The following is a 16764-nucleotide window of genomic DNA, read 5'->3' as shown; positions in this document are numbered from 1 at the left end:
GTCACACCAGCCATAGTTCAAGTGCTCAGTAGCTACACGTGGCTAGCAGCTACCATCCTGCAGAGCACAGATCTAGAGGCTCATGGGGGAAGTGGTCAAACAGGCTGCTAAAACACCGTATTGACTCCATTTCAGCTAGGGCTTAGGAAGACAGGCCTATGGCACACGCTCCCCCTTCGTCTTGTTTCCCCCAAGGTAGGCTGACATTTCTGTAGTTTTAGTTGGTTCCTGGGCTCCCTTCCCCATTGCCACACACTCCATGACAGCCCAAGAAGAGACTCTTCATGCAGGTCTCTGTTCTTTCCAGGACTTCCAAAACTTTCCAGTGTCGACCAGGGACCGTTGTCCAGCAACCAAAGGCAGGGACAGCCGCTGCCCACCTTGGTTGGGGGGTGTGTGCCAGAGCCAAAGCCACCATCTGCACCTGCTCAGGCTCAGCCCTGCCAGTGGCGGTGTGCCTGTGGACCCAGAGAGTGCTATGCGCATTCTCAACTCACCACAACACTCTGCACTGGCTCCTTGCCCTTTGATTTTAGTATCTTTCCCAAATTCGAAGTCACAGGATTACAGAACTGGGGGGGGGGGGGGGGAGAGTCCCTTCAACACGGCTGTCTGTCCCTGTCATGGGTTCAAAAGGATGTTTTCAAATACCTGTGATCGTTCCTTCGGGAATGGCCCTGCATGCATGTATCTAACTCCCTCTTTGAGGCTACTTATTCCATTAATATTTTTGACTCTTTACCATTTGCCAAGCACACTAGGTGCCAGCAACACAGAATTGTCCCAGAGGGGCTGCAAAGCTAGCATCCGGACAGCCCGTGGGGGATCACCCAGGAGCCATCTAGAGACTTACAAGGGAAGAAATAAGGACAGGAGGACCCCGTTTGTATTGCCTCCACCCAGAGGGTGCAGCCTGCAGCAGTGATGCAGAGGACAGCCTGGTGAAGGCCACCATAAGTGTGACAGGTCAGGACTCAGGGCTAAGGGCTTCCCGATTCCGATGCTAACTCCAGTACCCACTGGTTAGAGAATTCAGGCTGACGACTTAATCTCCGTAAAGACTTACCAGTATGGTAGAGTTAATGACCATCCCTGTCTCACAGGGACACAGCAGTAACGAGATAAAGCATAAAAAGCATTCAGCATCGGGCCTGGCTTATAGTACATGCTCAGTAAATGTTAGTTGTTGTAATTAAGGGTAGAAGGAAGATAATGAGAGTGTTATGTCCTTGAAGCCAAAGGAGAAGAAACTTTCAAGAAGAGTCAATAGAGTCAAATGATACAGACAGATCAAATGAGGTAGGGACTGAAAATACTGTGCATTTTCTTTTTTATTTTTTTATTAAAAAATTTTTTTTAATGTTTGTTTATTTTTGAGAGTGAGAGAGACAGAGCACAAGTAGGGGAGGACAGAGAGAGAGAGAGAGAGAGGGAGACACAGAATCCCAAGCAGGCTCCTGGCTCCGAGCTGTCAGCACAGAGCACGACGTGGGGCTCAAACCCACAGGCCATGAGATCACGACCCGAGCCGAAGTCAGATACTTAACCAACTGAGCCACCCAGGCGCCCCAATACTGTGCATTTTCTATTCCTCCTTGTGTGATGTGGTCCATAATTTCACCATACACTGCACGGTCTACAGTGTTACCAAAACTCCCAATTTGCATTTGTGACGGATGGGGTAGGTACTCACCCCTGCCTCAGCCTCTTCTCCACACCAAGCCACCCTGCGTGACAGCGCCCCCTGGTGGCCAGATCAAGAAAGACTTTGAATCCACATTTTCCCACCTTCCTGGGAGTGTTTCCTTACTGGGCTTCCAACTAAATGGGCTCAGGACTCACTGGGTTTTATGTGATGCTGACAAATATGTCAGGGTCAAAATCGTCATGCCCATTTGACAGATGAGGGATTTTCATAACTCTAAGTCTTAATTGTCATTACAAACAAATTTGGGGTGAAATGTTCCATGTGTTACATCACTGCCTCCAAGAAAGCTTCCCTAACCACACAAGTCTTCTGGATCACAGTAAGATCAGACTATGTTGCACTGTGGGTGTTCCCGTCTCCCCACACTTCCCTGCCATCCCCTCATTAGAATAAGCCTTTGTGAGGCCTGAAGAGTGACTACGTCACTCACCACCCTATCTCCAATAACTAGTGCATCCTATATGCTCAATAATGCGTTGACTGGGGGGAAAAGGGAAAGGAAAAGAGATCACTGGGGGGTTTCTCACAAGTGCAGATTCCCAGTCCCTCTGCCCTTCTGACAGATTTGTTAAGTCGAGGGTGAGTCCAGACAACCCGCTCTTCTAACAAGCACTCTATGTAATTGCCAGCGGTCCCTGAACCACACCTTGAGAAATATTAGCTACTCAGAACACAAGAAAATCCTACATTCAAACAAGATTGCAAACTACTGCAGCCCATGACTTCCCCTCTCTGCCTCCTTGAGATCTGTAATCACGTATCACATTAAAGGTTCTAACGGGTACTTTAGTAAAGAAACTAGTATAACTCCACTTACCTCAGAGTTTTCCCAAGTTTATTTGACCACTAAACCTCTTCTTTTAGGAGATCTGGAGGAGCAAGGATTCTGAGGAATATCATTTTGGAAATGCTGCCATGGAGGGTTCATGTACAGCTCAATTCATATCATCCCCAAGGAAACCCTTTCCAAAACATAGATGGATCCCCCTTTACCTTCATTAAGCTTTTCTTTCCCACTCTGCCTTTTCTCCTTTGTCTGTTGGTTAGCTGTAATAATCCCACTGGTGGCTATCCATAGCACATACACCTTAGAGCTGGCTAGGGATACACCTCTATCAGGGGGAAAAAAAGGGGGGGGGAGAGAGGGAGGGAGAGAGAGAAGAAAGAAAATCCAAACGTTTTGATTGAAGTTATCAAGACTAGAGATCCAAGCCCTCTTACCATTCCAGAGTGTTATATATATAAGAGTGCTTTCGGTATCTTATTTGATTCTTGCAGGGAGTACCTCGGGGACTGATGTCATTTCCATTTTATAAACGAAGAATATGAGCCCCACAGAAGGTAAGTAACTCACCCAGACCCGAGATGGAAACCAAAGTCTTCAGAATCCCATCCTAGTGGCCCTTCACACACCAGCCATCATGATCCAGCCTAATCGGATTTGGGTTCCTCAAAGACTTGTTAACTTGCGATACCTACTTTGAGTCAGAAACCTTTTGAACACGATCAAGAGCTATGCCCACAAGGCTGTAGAGCACCCAGATGTCTCCTTCAGGTGCTCCACAGCAAGCCTCACCTGCCTCCTTAGCCTTGTCTAATTAAACCTGATTTTCTTCACTTACACAAATAACCATTTCCATTGCATTTTGTTTCCTTCCCTTGTTTAAATAACAACACTGCAATACCAGTGTTTTCTATTTCTGTCATCATACATGCCCTGAAATTGGTCTGCATTATGGAATAAACAGGCATTTATGGGCTAACCTGGGAACTAACTTCTTTATATAACGTGGCAAGTGGAATTCAACCCATTCCACATTTCCCCCACAGAAACAACCGACTAACAGAAGGACTTTGGGAAGTAGATTTAATTACACACTAGGAACTGCCTAAATCTCTTCCAGGGGTGCCCCCTTCACCTTTCATCGTGCCAATGGATCCATCTTCTTGTCTCAGCAACTGGCCAGGTAGACCAGGTCAGGGGACAGAATCTAGGTTTCAGTAGGTAATCTCTTCAAGGTGTTTCCCAGTTACCTGTTTTGTACATTAGGCCAACAGCAACACTACCTGCACAACCACCCAGCACGGGCTGGATGCTGAGCCGTACCCCATAAGCTGATTCTCCAGGCCGTGTTACCCAGGAAGGAAGAAAAGGAAGAACCTCAGAACACCCCTTCAGAGAGGATTGGAAAATGGCCTTGAAGGGAGATGCTCCCAATGGGACAACACTGCCATCTGCTGGCCTGACTGGGTACAGCATGTCTGCTGCAGAGGGCTGCGGGCCCTGACCAGATTGATCTGCACTCTTTATTGACAGAAACTCCTTCCTGATCCTTTTCACTGCCCTGGTGGAAGACTTAAGGGAATGATTTGGAAATTTTTTTTTAGCAGAGGACTTCTTCCAGCAAATGACTGCGTTTTGCCTAGAGCTTTCCGTTATTTATACTTGTTTTGCCTCCTGCTCTGCTGTTTGTCTTCTCGTCCACGAATTCTCTTTTCATGCATCACACCTGGTCCTTGTTCTTCCTGACATCCCCTCGCTCAGAATCCCTTGAGTCATTCTTAGTCCTTCTCCCTGGCTCATTCAGCATTTTCTGGCTTTACTGATCCTTGAATCCCTGAGAGTTCTAAGTTCAAAGGCAGAGCTTGTGATGCCTTGTGACAAACAAACTCTGGGACCCTGTTCCCAGAGAAAAAACCAGCTCTAAACTCAGCCATGACAGGATTCTTCCCTTGCCTTTACCACCCAGCCCCCTCAGTTCCTGCTGATTCTTCCTCCTAAATATCTCTTTAATCTGTGCCCTCTCCCCCGTCCCACCATTTCTGCCACAGACCAAGAGAACCATTACCTGTTTTCTACTGCAATAGCCCTAACCTGTCTGTGATTCTCCACCCTCTCCTAGGAGCTTCCCTCAACAGCTCCCCACAATTCTCTATCCTGTCTCCAGACAGATATTTTCAAAATGCAAGCTTAACTGTCAGTGTGACTGCAAGATTCAAACACCGCTGAGCGACCTCTGCTGTCCAACTCGTTCATCCTAGCAGTGGTTGCATGTTAGCTTTGAAAGGCTCCAGGCACAGGGCTCAGCTGAGACCCACTGAGGTAGAGTCCCTGGAGGTTAACCAGGCACCGAGCTGAGGACCAGCACTCACAGGGCCAAGTGTCCCTGCCATCTCTCTAGCCTCCCCATCAATCACTCCTCTCCCTCCCTCACCCACACCACACCCCACCCATTCCCATCCTTGCCACCAAGTTCCCTTTTCCCAAGGTGCGCTGCCCCCCTCAGGCCTCTCTTCTCTCCCTGACACACTCAGACTCTTCCTACCTGACCTAATGCTGATGTCACGTCCTTGACACTTGCTCCACAGTGACAGTCCATACCCCTGTTGACTCACTCTCCCCGACGTGCTACCGGCTGCCCTGGTTTGTCCCCACGGCTGTCCAACCGTCAGCACCACGCCACGGGCTCCTGGAGGGCAGGGCCTGTGCTCTGTCCATGACCGCTTAGCTAGCAGTTTGCGTGGGACAGAAGACGGCTTGGGAGCTTTAGCACGTGCTTGGTACTTCCGTCCTTGCTTCTGCCCTCTTGCCTGGCTTGCAGCCTGGCCCTGCAGTGACAGACTTTGTCTTCTTTGGTTTGTCCTAAAGGGTAGGGATTGCCCCTTAAGCTTCAAAACCCTGATGGCTCATAATCTGACTCTGAGGAAAACGGCCTCTGCAGAGCAGGTTTGTGCAGGAACCCATTCCCAGGGGCGGGGGCTGCCAGAGCTGGTCTCATTCCAGTGAGGCCAGGCACAGACATTTAGGGCTAGAACGTTCTCCTCGGTCAGATGAACAGCCTTTAAAAATGAGCTCATCCCGACTTCTTCTCTGCCCCATGGAGAACCTTTAAGGGTCAGCTGAGGTTTCCCCTGCCAGTCCTCCGGGCGGCACGGCTCCCATGGCAGTTTCCAGGTCCTGGCAAGTCCTCATCTTGGCCGGTCGTGGAGAAATGCTGCGGTCAGGGGACACAGAGGTGTGTGGGGGGATATCACAGGTCCAGAGCAGAGAGACCAGCAGCAGGCTACCCCTATGCCAGAGCTTACTCCAAGAGTGGTCAATCTGGCGGCAGCCCCAGCCCAGACCTACTGAGTCACAAGACCTAAGGATGAGGCTCAGCAACCTGCGCTCTACCCAGCGCGTTTACCAAGCATTCACCAACCCACGTGGGGAATTTTTGCCCGCCACGCACCAGCCCCAGCTCGGAGTCACCCCGAGGTTCGGTCCACTGCGCCCACTGGGTTGAGCGCCAGGCTCCTGAACCGCCAAGGTGAGGGCGGGACTAGTGCAGTTTCTTCGCTTCCGCGGCACCAGTACTTACAGCAGAAGCTGGCTCCCAACAGGGCTCCGTCAGCTTTTGTGGAATCAATGAGAGTGAACGAATGAATGACAGTCCACACGCCGTCTGGCTTGCTCACCTCTGTGTCTCACCTGTGTCCCCCTCCCCCCCAGGGCACAGCACACACCCTGGCGAGAAGCAGGCAGACACACACTCTCACCGAATTCCTGTTTAGACCGCCCTCACCAGATCTAGCAGCACTGCGGCACGGTGCGTATGGGGGGGGTGCGGGTGGTGCTGAAAGCCTACAAGGGGGACATAACCCGTTTGGGGAGTACAGCTTGGCCTTCGGCCGGAGGTTAAAGCCTGGACAGCCTGAGGCAGTGAACAACTCCCCGGGCCTGGGGCGGCGCTGAAGCTTTTAGGGCACATGCCTCCGCTCCCACTCATCTCATCTCTCCGGGTTCCAAATACCACGATTCGCCGTCTCGCAAGTATGAAACGGCAGGCCGACCGCATTCCGTGTGATGCACAAGTTGTACCTTCACATGCACTTGGGTTGAATTTAGAATTCAAGCGCACTGATGTGAGTTAAATAACACAAGGCAAATTTTTTAAAAACCAGGTGGTGGTGTTTTTTTTTTCTTGAATCAGAATGTAAGTTACTTTTAATAATGATCACTGACTTCACTACGGAGAAACTTTCCAAAGGGGTAGGAAAGTAAACCCAAAGGATCCGACCTGCCAAGTGCCTGAGCAAACAAGAAGCTTCTGCTGGGCACCTTCAGAACACCCACAGGCCCAACAGTGTGGGGGCCCAGGGAAAGGGGCAGGGCTGAGGACTTGAGGGCATGAAAGAGAGTCACTGAAGAGTCTTTGGGAGGGACCAATCACCAAAAGAGTCCAGTTATTTAAAGCTGAAACGAGTGAGAATTTATTCACAACATATGCAGATCTCTGAAAGTGATTATGCAAATATGTGGGAAGGGGGAACTTGAAAAGGGGGGTAACACGGAAGCTTGGTTCCCAGACTGCTGGATACTGGTCACAACTTAGCTCGATGTGAATCAGTCTTGGTCCCTTTATTCTTTCTCCTGATCTAGCATTTTTCAAACAGGTGAAGATTTATACCTTTTTCCTCAAATCCCAGTGGTCATGGGAGGTAACAAGCATCAGACTACGTTAAGTCCCTTGGTCATCAAATAGAACCCCTCCTTGGTATGGCTTTCTAGAGAAAAGATTGTATACACACACACACACACACACACACACACACACACACACACACACACCAACTGGGGAAGTGCTAGATGATTCTTTTCCCTTCCCCCTACTCCCCAATCCCATATATTTGCTACTGAAGACAGACTGACGAACTTGCAGTCCGGTGTTCTTTCTCATATATACTATTGTGTTGATTTGCAGGTCCCCAATACAGATGGGCAGAAATGCAGGTGACAGAGACCTGTGTGGTCTGAAGTTTGGTCACACACTTTGTCCTGGAGGTTACCCAGCCATCTCAGAAACCAGAGGCCAGGAGTATCCCTCAAATTTCCATTAACCAGTCACCACTACCCACCTTGCCCCAAGCCTACATAGCCCCAACCCTGGGCTGGTCTTGTCTCGTGTGATGACTGTTCAAATAGGCCATCAGAACATTCTCGAATTTTCTCCTAGTGTCCGCTTCTTTCTCTCCAGGACGTGCTCTCCACTGTAGCCATGAGGGCGGATTTTCAACTCCACATAAGGAATGGAGAATTCATGTCCTTTCCATGGCTCCCAGTTCACCCCCTACAGAAAGAAGAAAGAAAGAAAGAAAGAAAGAAAGAAAGAAAGAAAGAAAGAAAGAAAGAAAGAAAGAAAGAAAGAAAGAAAAAAGCCAACATCAAGAAAAGGCACTAGGGAGGAGGGTGGGATGGGTTAAGGTACAAGGTACAAAGGAACGCTTCTTTGCAGGGAGGGGAGGGGAGGGGAGGACCACACCCTCTCTGCTTAGGGAAGACAGGTGGTTACTGGGGTAGTTATGATAAGGGAAGTACAGCTGAATCTAGAAACATGTGCCCTCCCTGTTGGGATGAGCACTGGGTGTTGTTGTATGGAAACTGACTTGACAAATTATATTTAATATAAAAAATTAAAAACTAATAAAAAAATAGAAACATGTGCCCTCTGCTGAAGTTAGGCTGATGACTCAGAAGCCCCCCACCACCTCCACCTGGTGGTTGGAAGGATAGGGTGTGAGGATAGGGTGTGAGCCCAGGGGGCCGGGGAGCCCGAGGCAGCAAAGCTAACACAGGGTCAACCTGGCCAGCAACAGGCACAATATCTTTGCCTCACTCTTTTCCTTTCCAAAAAATTAAAGGCAAAAATAAACATATTAATTGGCCAATCGTGTAAAATCATTTTCAATTTAAACTGTTTAGATACTAGCTCTGGGGTAACGAATAGCCTGCTGAAAACTAAATTTCATTTTATGTCTTTTGACTGGTGAGCGTAATAATATTTAATTCACTTAATAACCTTGCAACCTGGCCAATAAAGAGCCCAAGTGACCAATTTTATATATTTTAATTTGTGAGGTAAATAATAAACAAGAAGCTAAATGCCTTGCAGACTGTGAAAAGCACATTAACCAGATGAATGTCTTTTATTAGCAAATATGGGGATGGTTTAGGGCATGCTGGCTGCTCATTTCAAATATTTGATCTCTGATCACAGGCTTTCTGAGTCAGCCCACATGCTGCCACCATGATTCATGGACCCACCCTCCTTGGCCTCCCTGGGGGAACATTTCTTCTTCCCTTTGAAAAATCACACAAGGATTGGGAGCCCCCCCCCACCCCGGTCTGGTCAGGGCCAAAGTAATCAAACTGTACCTGGACTTGAGATGAGCTAATATTTACAGTGACACCGGTTATAAGGTAAGTTCTGGGGAGCCGTGGCTTCCTGAAGGCTAGAATAGACCCAGGGTGGGAAGTTAGAAACCCAAGGCGGGGAGGAGCTCATGGCAACAAGACGCCATTTTCAAGAAGATGTGTGGGAGCAGTCAGGAGATGCCTGGCAAGGAGTCGAGATGATGTCCACGGGTCATGAAGGTTTGAGAAATCACTGGTAGGAAAGTTTCAGAGCAAGGAAGGGGAGAGAAGCCATCAAGAACTCAGTCTGGGTGCACCTCCTGAAACGGAGAGAGAAGTTTAGCACAACACTCTGGGTAGACTCTGAGTGGCTCTGGATGAAGTGGACCCAAAAGTGGGTCAAAGACAGAAAAAACTTGTTTTCCTGGTGATCAAAGGACTTGAGGCAAATAGTTGTGGTTTCACTGGGAGAACAACTAGAAAGAATTCTGAAGTTATGAATAGAATGTTAGTCCCCACCTGCCCCAAGGCATATGTTGAAGTCCTAACCCCCGAAGTGGTAGTCTCTGGAGGTGGGACCTTGGGGAGGTAATCAGGGTTGATGAGATCATGAGGGTGGGGTCCCCCATGATGGGATTAGTGCCCTTGTAAGAAAAGGAAGAGAGATGAGAGCTCTCTCTCTCTCTCTCTCTCTCTCTCTCTCTCTCTCTCTCCACCATAGGAGGACACAATGAAAAGGCCACCATCCGCAAGACAGAAAGAGAGCTTTCACCAGGAACCGAATCTGCTAGCAGGCAACTTGATCGTGGACTTCCTACCCTCCAGAACTGAGAAACAAATGTGTCTCGTTCCAGCCACCCAGCCCATGGTATTTTGTTACGAAGACAGTGTCCATGGGTGGCCCGGAAACAGATGGTGCATAATCCATGTCACCTGTCTCTGTCCAGCAGTGGGCAGCCTGAGCTCCCACCCACCTACACTAAGTTTGCAGCTCTGGTAGGAATGCAGAGTGGGGAAGGGCTGCAGCGGGTGGGCAGGGGAGGCCTTGACCTCCAGGCCATAGAGCCTGGAGAACAAGCCCCACTGCCCCGACTGGGAGCATCAGAAGGAGAGAGGTAGCCAAACCAGCGTGGAGAGTGTCACTTTGGGAACGCAAAGCTTTGGGCAGAGCTTGGAACAAAAAAAGTGCACCTGTCGCCTACCTCACTGTGTTTGGTCTCCCCGTATCTGCCGTTGGGGTTGGCCAAGTGGCAGTTCTTATACCACCAGCCACCATGATGTGTCAGGGCACAGTTGCTGAGGGCAATATCGTTGTCTCTGTCAAAAGTTGTAAACTTCCATCCGTTGTGGTAAGTAAGAGCATCCCCTGCGGGAGAGGAGAGATGAGGGGTGAAGGTTGAAGTTCGGCCGCTGAGATGGTGATGGAACTCTGGGCTCAGCAGGACAATCTCTGGGCATGAAAACGCCAAAGATCTGGCCATTTATGTCACAGGTAAATCACTCGTCTCTGAAAACGGCCAAGGTGAGGACATGATACGGATGAAGAGATTCTCCTTCCTGGCCTGTCACCCAAACTTCAGGCCTGTTTCTCCAATAGCTTCCAACAGCTTGCTCCCCTCCAGCATTTTCACTCAGAGGCTACCCAGTCATGTAAAATAACCAAACATCTGAAACCAAACTCGTCGGCTCTCCTCCCAGCACCTGACCACCCCTCTCCCGTATTCCCTGCCCTCACTCAGCCATCCTCTTAGCCACCCCAGCCTCGAACTCCGAGCCACATTTGCCAATCCCACGTACCCCTCTACGGAGCCCTTCTTCCTGAGGATCACTCACAGATGGCCTCACTCCCGGGGCTGCCACACGGCCTGCTCTCCTCTCCTCGGGCCTGCATCAACACGACAACCCTCCCGGCCTCCTGAAGCATAAGTGTCCACTTTCATGCTCTCAGGTCAATGTCCTTCCCACCACCCACCACAGGGAAGGAGCCGCTCCTCCTTGCTTTGCTTTGCAGCCTGTAATTTGGCTTGTACCGTTCGCACCATCTCTTGGCCCGCTGTCCCCACAGGCACACACGGCTTGTGCAGCAGACAGGTCTGCCCTCCATGCCTCTGCCCTCCCCGGTCCAACTCCTAAACGCCCCTCAAAGCCCAGCTGGACCCCACTCCTGAGGAAGGGTCGGTCTCCTTAATAATCCTCCCACACCCCCTCCCAGCACACACTCCCGAGTCTCCCAGGCCCTCCTGGCACATATATACAGTTCAGTGCTTCATTACATCTGTCTGGAAATCCGCTTGAATCATCTGACTTGTATTTCTACCATTTCCCCCAAGGTACGTATCATCTTTGTATCAGTTTACTTCCTAATTCAGCTCATAAAAGGTGACAAGGGCCTGAATCGATCCTAAGTTGTGTTCTTATCATAACAACACTTAGGTTTTCATCTGACCCCTGAGCTACCGACCACCTTCACATCCGTATCCTCCCCCTCTGTCCCCACGACAGCCTACAAGGTGGGCCAGGCGGCCGGCGGTCCTGTGAGGAGACAGACTCACAGAGGTTAGACTCTGGGGACTTGTCAAGGTCCCACTGTCCCCAGATAGTAGGGCCGGGACTCAAACCTCAGTCCTCAGATTCCCAGTCCAGGGTCCTCCCTGACACACCAACTTGCCTGCGGCTGCCTTATTTCAATAGAGACCTTTAATTAATTACGCGAACCAGAGCAGGCCGTCTCTGGTTCTCCCGGTGTGGCCCCTGGACCAGCAGCATCAGCAGCACCTGGGAATTTGTTAGAAAGGCACATTCTCAGCTCCACCCCCACCCCGGATCCACAGAACCAGAAACTCCGAGGTAGTACCCGCCTGCAGTCTGCATTTTAACAAGCTCTTCTGAGGACAACCAGCCCTTCAGAACGCCAGTCTGCAACTTCCTTCATTTATTCAGGAACCATGAGAACACCTGCCGGGCCCAGCACCACGCTCGGCTCTGGGAAAACAGATGGAGGAGGTCCCCGCCCTCAAGAACTTAGTTGGGGGAGGAAGGGAGCAGATGTATGTAAAGAGTTAACAACACATTATGAAAAGGGAAGGTCCCAGATTGTCCCAGATTGTCCGTCTGACTTTGCAGCTCGAACAATGGCTCCTTGATGGCTTCCCCAGCGAAAGCAGGGGAGCGAGAGCAGGGGACACAGGCCATTCCTGCTAAGACAGCTGAAGGGCCCCTGCCCCCAAGAGTTTCCTCCAACTGAGGAAAGGCGTGTAGTCGCTGGATTCGTACACATCTCTCTCCCCTTCAGCTCTCTTGCAGACAGTTAACTACAGCTTAAAATAACACGCGATGGCTCCCTTGGTGACACTCTTTTAATGAGCTCAGCTTACCGAACGCGCGTCTAAAGTTCCCAGAGCTGTTTCCTAAGAATCTGTGCGGAGGCTGTTTCTTAACGATTTGTTCACAGTTATCGAACCTTAGGCACTGGGATCAAGGAAAGCAAAGCAGGTTTCGGACTAAGTGTGGCAGTTTATTCCATGATGGATTTGCTCCCTTCCAGAAAATGAAGCCATGCTGATGTTCAGAGCATAGACAGCGAGGATAGTCCTGAATCAAGAAATTGCTTTGCTCTGGTCGTCAGGCCCCAGCCAACACGGTGTTCTGATCTATTAAGCTTATCTCCCTAAGTAAGATAAAGTAGAAAAGCCAGTGGTCGTCAGACCCTCTCTCTTCTATCAGAGTTTGAGGAGAAAACATTGGATGAGAAATAAGCAGCCTTAACTTCTAGTATAATGGCTTTGGGTGGGCGGCTGGCTCCCCTCAGGAGGGGCGTGTGGGGTTGGTGGCGACCCCATAAGAGCCCTGGGTGGGGCCGCTGAGCTGGTTATCACCCATCTTGTCAAAACATCACTCCAAGATCAGCTCTCCTCCTGCACCTCCTGAGTCGGGAAGGATGACCCAGGCAGCTGAGCCACCTCAGACCCCAAGAAGCCATCGACATCACATCCCTTGTAAGTCACACAAGACTGTCTGGACCTTGAACCCTGGGAACAGGAACGGGCCCGTGGAAGTGGATGTGTGCCATTTCTAGCTTTCCCTTGTGTCCACAAACCCAACACTTGTTTCCCCTTTAAGTACCAGTATTTAAGGGGCGCCTGGGTGGCTCAGTCAGTTAAGTGTCTGACATTGGCTCAGGTCACCATCTCACGGTTCATGGGTTCGAGCCCTGCACTGGGCTCTGTGCTGACAGCTCAGAGCCTGGAGCCTGCTTCGGATTCTGTGTCTCCTTCTCTCTCTGCCCCTCGTCCATTCACACTCTCTCTTTCTCTCAAAAATAAATAAACAGTTAAAAAAATTCTAAGTACCAGTGTTAAAGAATCTGTTTCAAAGCAAGAAAGGCACTGGCATTTGTGTAGAACAATTCCTCACCGTGGACAGTCAGCATCCCTGGCCCGGGCCCACTGAATGCTGGTGGCGTTCCTTAGCCACGCTTCCAAGTGCCCCCGGGGCGTGAACCCATCCCTGGTTGGACATCCCCTAGTCTCGTGTCGATGGGATTGAACCCAGCTGTAAATGATGGGTCAGCCCATAGAAGTCGCTCTGCGCCACCCCAAATGTCTGTGTTTTCACCATCACCTCTCCAGAGACGAACAGCGTCTTATAGGCAGAGCTCATTAGATGTCCTCCCTGCCCTGCTCCAAGATCCAGAATCGGAAACTATATTCACCTGGCACTTCCTTGCTGGGCTCTCCTTCACGGGGGAATAGTGGGCTCTCTGACAGGACTTCAGGGAAGCAGAAGCCGGGGGCCCACCTGCACAGTGTGAGTCAGCGTGGTCCTGACTGACACGTTTCCCCCAGGGTCCCACATGCCCAATCCTAATCAGAGCTCCAATGGGGACAGCCAGCACGTGCACAGAGACATCAAACCCTTCACCTTCTATTTGAGTGCTACGTCCTCTAAACAGCACCTCATCATTTAGGATGTGAGTGGTCAGAAGCTTCCTAAATTTCAAAACTCTCCTGGGGACAAATCAGCCTATACAAGGAAAGCTAAAACTCCACTAAGCCCACCACTCAATTTCAGAGTGTCCAAGTAGGAACGGCACGTATGGGGAGACCAGAGTGCTGCCAAAATGTGGTGTGATCTGAAAGTCTCCCGAGGCCTCCTATTAGAAAAGGCATCTTCCGCTGACCAGCACTGTGGGTCTGAACAACCTCAGAATGGCAATTATCCCCTAATCACACTTAAAATGCAAACAGAGTCCCTGGGAGGAGGATCACGTTAATTCACGAATATATTGACTCCTTTTCACTCCTTTCCCCATTAGCATCAGTTCATTTCCCGGTGATTTTAGGGCAGGCGTCAGAAAAGGTCTACGAGTGCGGTAGAAGAGAGGAGAATGGGCAGCCCTCGTGGGCAGGCCTGAGTGATGTCCCCAGTTGGGCGCTGGGGGCACTGGGATTCCGGGAGAGATGTAGGAACTCTGCAACTTGTCCAAGGAAGATCCCATGAATGGAGTCTCGGGAGGCTGGGAATCCTTAGCCCGAGAAAGGCAGACCGACTTGATCTCCACGGCCAGTAGTGAACGGCAAGAAGAAGGAAGACCAGCTATCCTCCATGTGGACTGAGCAGGGCAGGAGGGGTCCGAGGGGTCTCAGGGAGCCTGTGATGTGTGCACCCCTCACACCTAATGGTTGGAGATCCAGGAATGAGCCATCAGCAATGTGGTCTGATTTCATCCAGAACTGGGGAAAAGGTAGGCAGAGTGCTGAGTGGTCAAAACAGCATCTCTCCATCCCCCCCCGCACCCCGATTCGGTTTTATCGTCACAACCCCAGGAAGGTCCATCTGTGTTTCCCAACTATTTTAACTGCCTCGTTCCTATGCCTGGCTTTCACGTTTTGTACTGTACTGTGAGCAGATGAAGTGCAGCGTACCCAACATCCAGAAACTGTATAGCAAGTAGAAAAGGGTTGCCCAGCCTGTTTCACCTATGGAGACCCCAGACCCCCAGAGAGAAGTGACAGCTCTTCCAGCAATGGTCCATTTTTTCTTCAAGGATTTTCCCTGAAACACTGCACTTATCTTTGCACGCTCCCCCCACCCACCCCTCGGAATGCTTGAACAATTCTGCCGTGTCTGTCACCCAAACTCTTCATGCGCTAGTAGGTGCCTACCCCTCCCTCTTTGTCTCCTCCCACGTCCCCATGTCAGCAGACCCACCCCTTCACCGGCCCCTGTGCAAACTCCCTGGGTCTCGGGGACTATCCTCTACACCATGAGACATCCATAACATCGCACTGAAAGATCTTGCTAGCAACATCACATTTTAGCAAATGCAAAATTCTTGTGATTAAAAAAAAAACAATTAAATTATAAGACCTAAAAGTAACTTTGCATTAGCTACTGGCCACTTCGGATCACACTCCAGAGGCATCTATTCACAGTCCTCCACCGTTAGGGGGTTCCTGAGTGGCCTCAGGCTTCAAGGGCACACCCCAGTACCCTTGCTTCTGCTCGGTCCTTGCTCGCCATGGACTCCCCGGACCGGGGAGCCCTTCTTTGTTTCCCATCTAAGTCCCACCCTCTCAGACCCAGCTCCTGCCTCCTGCCCTGGGGAAAGCTCCCTTCAACAGCCTCAGTGTACCCACCTTGTCCCATCCTGTAGGTCCTTATTCTCCTCACCACTAGGTGACACTTTGCAAAAGTTACTTTACGTTATTACTTATCTATTTACATGACCGTCTAAGGGGACCAACCAGGTCCTATACAGTCAGTGGATCCGGCTGGTAACACATTCCTACAGAGTCACACCAAAGTCAAAAACGTGCAAAATCAAACGACTTGTTAGGGAATTTTAAAAAACTATAAATGTAAGTTTAAAATATATTAAAATAACCACCATCTTCCCCTCTTAAATAGAAAACTCAACAGTAAAATCCCAGTATTTCAGTCATGTTGCTTATGCTGTTCTCTTCCTTCACAACCGACCACGCCATCGACTGGCTTGCATCCAATGAGCAGCTAATCAAGGTTAGAGATTCCCTGCTTTCGGCTGAACTGCTAATTTCTGGGTTGTCACAGTTCTATGAGGTTAATGAGACCTTCCTTCTTCTTGTTTGAATCAGCCCTGTCATTTTTCTCTTTACTTATGGTAAAGTACTGCAAAATATTCAAATAACACACACACACACACACACACACACATTCTTCTGTGCAAGGACAGCAGCCATACCGCTGAAGCCCAGTGCAAGGTGGGCAGGCACCATGGATCACTCAGGATGCGGGTTCATTGGCCGATGCACAGCAGCCTGAACCAGGGGAGCGTAAGAGGAGGGTTTTTACTGGTGGGGGGATCAATGTGTAATGTACAAAATTCCCAACTTTCAGATGGTCAAGGATTGCTTTAACATACCTGTTTACTGCTCACCCCCTGTAGGGTCATCATGCCTGAGGGGCCTCGATCATCAATGATCAATGAGGACAAGTCACCTTCACAGAGCAGTATCACATCCCCCAGATCCATGGCCGGTGGCAAACCGATCCTCAGACTCACGGGCTCGAGCCCGAGACCCTGGCAGGGGGGAGATGTGTTTGCTTACCGGCCGTGCCTCTGTATTTCCCGACTGAGAGCTTGTACCGCTCCTTGCTGGAGGCCACCTGGAAGAAATCATACACGGCATAGGCGGACTCGTTGGCTGTCTGTAGGTCCACTCTCACCTCATACCGGGTGGCAGTGCCAGTGGTGAGGTTGTGCAGCTGGTCGAGTCCTAAAAATAAAGCAGGCAATCCCAATAACCAATCAACCTTCGTGTGCAAGTGCCCGCCTACCAGCAGCTGAGATGTTCGGCACCAAAAGTCACCTTAGCCGTCACCACCTCTGCTAATGGGCACT

General features: G+C 50.2%; 1 protein-coding gene across 1 annotated transcript in view; it reads right to left on the bottom strand.

Moving 5' to 3' along the window:
* Nucleotides 1-6937: 6937 nt before the first annotated feature.
* The window catches only part of TNN (tenascin N), a 54363-nt gene continuing 44536 nt past the window's right edge, over nucleotides 6938-16764 (bottom strand). Inside the window, exons 18-20 of the mRNA XM_042925492.1 lie at nucleotides 16472-16639; nucleotides 10085-10248; nucleotides 6938-7818 (exon numbers count right to left, since the gene is read on the bottom strand). Of these exons, the coding sequence (XP_042781426.1) occupies nucleotides 7678-7818; nucleotides 10085-10248; nucleotides 16472-16639 (473 nt within the window). The 3' untranslated portion in view covers nucleotides 6938-7677. The remainder of the gene's footprint in view (nucleotides 7819-10084; nucleotides 10249-16471; nucleotides 16640-16764) is intronic.

This window comes from Panthera leo, chromosome F3, assembly GCF_018350215.1.
Source record: "Panthera leo isolate Ple1 chromosome F3, P.leo_Ple1_pat1.1, whole genome shotgun sequence".
Lineage (NCBI taxonomy): Eukaryota > Metazoa > Chordata > Mammalia > Carnivora > Felidae > Panthera > Panthera leo.
The sequence above is the reverse complement of the archived record's forward strand: the minus strand, read 5'-3'. Positions and strand labels throughout refer to the sequence as shown.